The sequence below is a fragment of the Schistocerca nitens genome, chromosome 3 (genome assembly GCF_023898315.1).
Source record: "Schistocerca nitens isolate TAMUIC-IGC-003100 chromosome 3, iqSchNite1.1, whole genome shotgun sequence".
In the NCBI taxonomy this organism is placed as follows: Eukaryota; Metazoa; Arthropoda; class Insecta; order Orthoptera; family Acrididae; genus Schistocerca; species Schistocerca nitens.
In genome coordinates this window covers 290,892,563-290,896,184 of record NC_064616.1, presented here as the reverse complement: position 1 = coordinate 290,896,184, position 3,622 = coordinate 290,892,563, and the positions used below count along the sequence as shown (strand labels likewise).

The following is a 3,622-nucleotide window of genomic DNA, read 5'->3' as shown; positions in this document are numbered from 1 at the left end:
ATGTTATGTTATCAGTTATAAAACGTTTCCTGTTTTTGCTATTATCAGTGTTATAGCTGTATATTTCTGGTCACTCACAATTGTTGCCTTTGATACTGCTCTTGAGAAGTTGTCAATGTATATGTGAAAAGATTGGTAATGCCTATAGCTTTTGAAATTCCTATATGTAGTCAAAAAGTGGTCTCATTTATCAGTAAATAAGCCCAAGTGCCTCCCCAAGTGAGCTGCTATAATGTGCCCCCCCCCCCCCCCCCCCATTTTTTTTATGCAAAACGTTTGTGGAATTTTATTTAAACAATTCCGTAAGAAACGCCAGCAATCAGTCGCAATTTTTGTTTTTACTTTTAAGATCTACCTAGGGTTCGACCACTGAGTGGCTAGTCTCAAAGCTTTTAATTTGTGCATATGTCTAAACCGTCATGTTGACAGTTACATTCAGCATGACAGTATAGATGTAAACATAACTCAAAGCACTGAGAATAGCCACACTGTGCCAAACACCTATGTAGATCTGGAAAATAGAAACAAAAATTGCCACTTGTTGGTGACATTCTCTACAGATTTGTACAAAACAGTTGCTGGGCACTATCTCTAAAGTGGAATCAAATCTGATTGAATAAATCAAGCTAATTTTTATAAGCTTTGTGAATTTACGCAATTGTCCAAATGTGTGTGAAATCTTATGGGGCTTAAGTGCTAAGGTCATCACTCCCTAAGCTTACACACCACTTATCCTAAATTATCCTGAGACAAATACACACACCCATGCCTGAGGGAAGACTTGAACCTCCGCTGGGGCCAGCCGCAAAGTCCATTTCTGCTGCGCCTTAGACTGCTCGGCTAATCTTGCGTGGCTTGAACTTACAGTTAACATAAATAAAAATTTTTCAATGGTTGTGAACATATAATGTATTCAACTGAACACAAAATATATTCACAATTTAATGATAATTTGCTTTGAACAATAATATTTACGATAACTATTTAATGTTGAACAAAATAATAAACAACACAGTAAATAACCAAGACACTGATCAAAATAAAAGTATTTTAAAAAATACTAGACAAATCGAACCTTCCTATCTTTTGCTTGTGCAAATTCTTTCACATGATCTGTGTAATGTAAGTCCTCCGCAAGCTCATTCTCAATCAATATTGTTGCAAGATCATTTAAATGAATTTTGTTCATCGTTGATCGGAGGTATGTCTTTATCAATTTCAGTTTTGAGAAACTCCTCTTTCCACTTGCAGCTGTCACTGATAGTGTTAGGGGAATTCTCAGACGAATGTTAACATTCGGACAAAAATTACGTCTTCCCATAAACTTCAGAATCTCTTTTGGACCTATTCCAGGTTTCAACAATGTTGAAAGCACTTTTAGTTCATCTCTCAACTCCAGTGCATCAATGTCGCTTGACTCATCATCTTGCAAAATCTCTGTGAGGTTTCTACACTTTGTGTCTAGGTTGTCAGGAGGTGCATTCTTCAGCTCGGCAATGTCGTAGAGAAAGTCAAAATAATCACAATGAGCTTTCAGTTTATTGGTTACTATATCTAAAAGATAATAGTAGAATTCAATCTTGTTTCGTTTTGTTGGATCATCTATTGTCTCATCCCTTCCTTCATAGGTAAACTGTATTTGCTTCTTACTTCATCACTGGGAAACACTTATCCATGGTAACTTTAGATCTTCTAGCTCTAATTCTGTAGCCAATTCTTTGGAATCCATCAAGAAAGACACAAACTTTTCTTCTGTTCTGCAGGTCTCACTTTATGCTTTTGTATTTCAAGCATTTCCACGGTCTCAGAAACATTTATGTCAATGGTCTGGAGGGTCTTACTGACTGCACTGATGTGAAGCAGAATGTCATATCAGATTACCAGAGAAGTGAGAAAGGTGTAATTTTTTACTTGATTCACAAGTGACGTTGTTTCGTGAGCGGTCATGCCATTGAATTTTTCTGATATCTGAACCATTGCATCATAAATGTCTCCAATTTGAAACCTCGGCAGAGTAAGGTCATCGATGCTACTTTCACACCTAGTATCGCTCAGTGGCTTCAGTGACAGGTTAGGCAGATACTTCTTCAAGACATCCCAAAGTCGAACGGAGGACGAGAAGAAGACATACAAGCTTTTCACTGTCGAAAACATGGAAGCAGCATATTTAGAAGACTAGCGGCATTGTTTACATCAGGATTCAACGAGTGTCTCTTACATGGTACATAAAATGATCTCTTGTCCATATCTGAAATTCATTTCTGGTGATCAAACTTCTTTTCTTTCATGTTTGCTCCATTGTCATATCCTTGCCCTCTCATATTACACAATAGGATTTTTTTATCTTCCAAGAACTTGAGCACGACCTGCATCAAAGTGGAGTGTAAAGAATCAGGCACTGGAAGAAATCCCAGGAAAAGCTCCCAAAGTCGGACATCATGTACTCCATCGAGTCTTGTCTCCTGGACGAAATGTACCACAACTGTCATCTGCTCAACTTTTGAAATATCTTGTGTGAAGTCCAGAATTATACTGTAATACTTTGCAGATTTCATCATTAATAGAATGTTGTTGGTTATAGATGATCCAATAAGATGAATTATTTGATTCTTTGTTTCTTTTCTAAGATAATGGTGACCCTTGTTCTCACCTTGCTTTGTTCTGTGCAGGTACTCCGTCATCACAGTGTCGAACTTTCTGAATCATTCAACTAGTTTCAAGAAGTTTCTGTTGTCAGGCTGAAAGAGTGTATGTGTACTTCCTCTCAAAGGCAGACAGTGCTGACCCAGGAAATGAATTATTGCTATTAAGCACTCAAGAACATTTTTCCAATGTTCGCTTTCAGTATTCAGAAGCCTTTGATGATGGGCGATGACAGTTCGTGTCTTTTTCAGTCCCTCGGAAAACACGATCCACTTTTTATGTGAATTCAAATGCTCGGTAGACTTCCTGTGACTTTTGAGATGTGATGTAAGGTGCCACCAGTAGCTTATACCACTCTTTGCGATTTTTACTTTAGATGATGAAGAAAGCTTGCAACAAAAAAGCTTGCTCTTTGATTACACCAACCAATGTCTATCTGCTTCTTCTAAATTCTTCAAAGAATAGCTGTAGTGCACAGGGCTGAAACTGGTTGTCTGCGTTTTTAGGACGTTCTTCAGTTTCCTTAATGCGCTCGGGGGACCTTGCATGATCAAAGTCATTCGAATGCAGTCGGTAATAATTTCCAACCATCTTCCGGGATATGAGTCAATTGTGTCTTTCAGTTTAGGCTCACCTTAAATCCCTTTTCCGGTGGTGAGTACCTTGGCTGGTATTTTCTGAATCGGGTTGCCTAATTTCAATTCTGCCTGATGTTTCAATGTTGAAAGTTTCATCACAAAGCAGGTCTTGAGTCCAGACGAGGTCTGTTGAACATGTTGTGGATGGCCCACCGTCAGCATTGCTACTGTATGCAGTGGTCGCAGTACTGTGTTCGTCAACTTTCTGGTCATGTCCTGAAGATAAAGATGTAGCGGCAGTACCTCCACTAGGATCTGCACTTTCAGGATCTATTTTTCCACCCTCACCACTGCTAGGTCGTTCTCTCTTTGGCTTGAAATATCGTTGTAGTGCATCCTTT

The 3,622-nt window shown here is 38.7% G+C and overlaps 2 protein-coding genes across 2 annotated transcripts; both read right to left on the bottom strand.

The window, feature by feature from the left end:
• Positions 1-1,060: 1,060 nt before the first annotated feature.
• Positions 1,061-2,154, bottom strand: LOC126249187 (uncharacterized). The gene is made up of 2 exons (XM_049950842.1): positions 1,912-2,154; positions 1,061-1,633 (listed from the first exon to the last, which is right to left on the bottom strand). Exons 1-2 carry the CDS (start codon positions 2,152-2,154, stop codon positions 1,061-1,063), a joined length of 816 nt encoding a protein of 271 aa, XP_049806799.1.
• Positions 2,155-2,255: 101 nt separating this feature from the next.
• LOC126249186 (zinc finger MYM-type protein 1-like) lies at positions 2,256-2,681 on the bottom strand. Its single transcript, XM_049950841.1, has one exon. It carries the CDS (start codon positions 2,679-2,681, stop codon positions 2,256-2,258), a length of 426 nt encoding a protein of 141 aa, XP_049806798.1.
• Between the last annotated feature and the right edge of the window lie 941 nt (positions 2,682-3,622).

Coding starts and splice junctions, on each gene's coding strand:
- LOC126249187 (XM_049950842.1), bottom strand. CDS start 2,154: ATGTTTTCGACAGTGAAAAGCTTGTATGTCTTCTTCTCGTCCTCCGTT. Junction 1,634..1,911: donor CAACGTCACTTGTGAATCAA/GTAAAAAATTAC, acceptor AAGCAAATACAG/TTTACCTATGAAGGAAGGGA.
- LOC126249186 (XM_049950841.1), bottom strand. CDS start 2,681: ATGACGGAGTACCTGCACAGAACAAAGCAAGGTGAGAACAAGGGTCAC.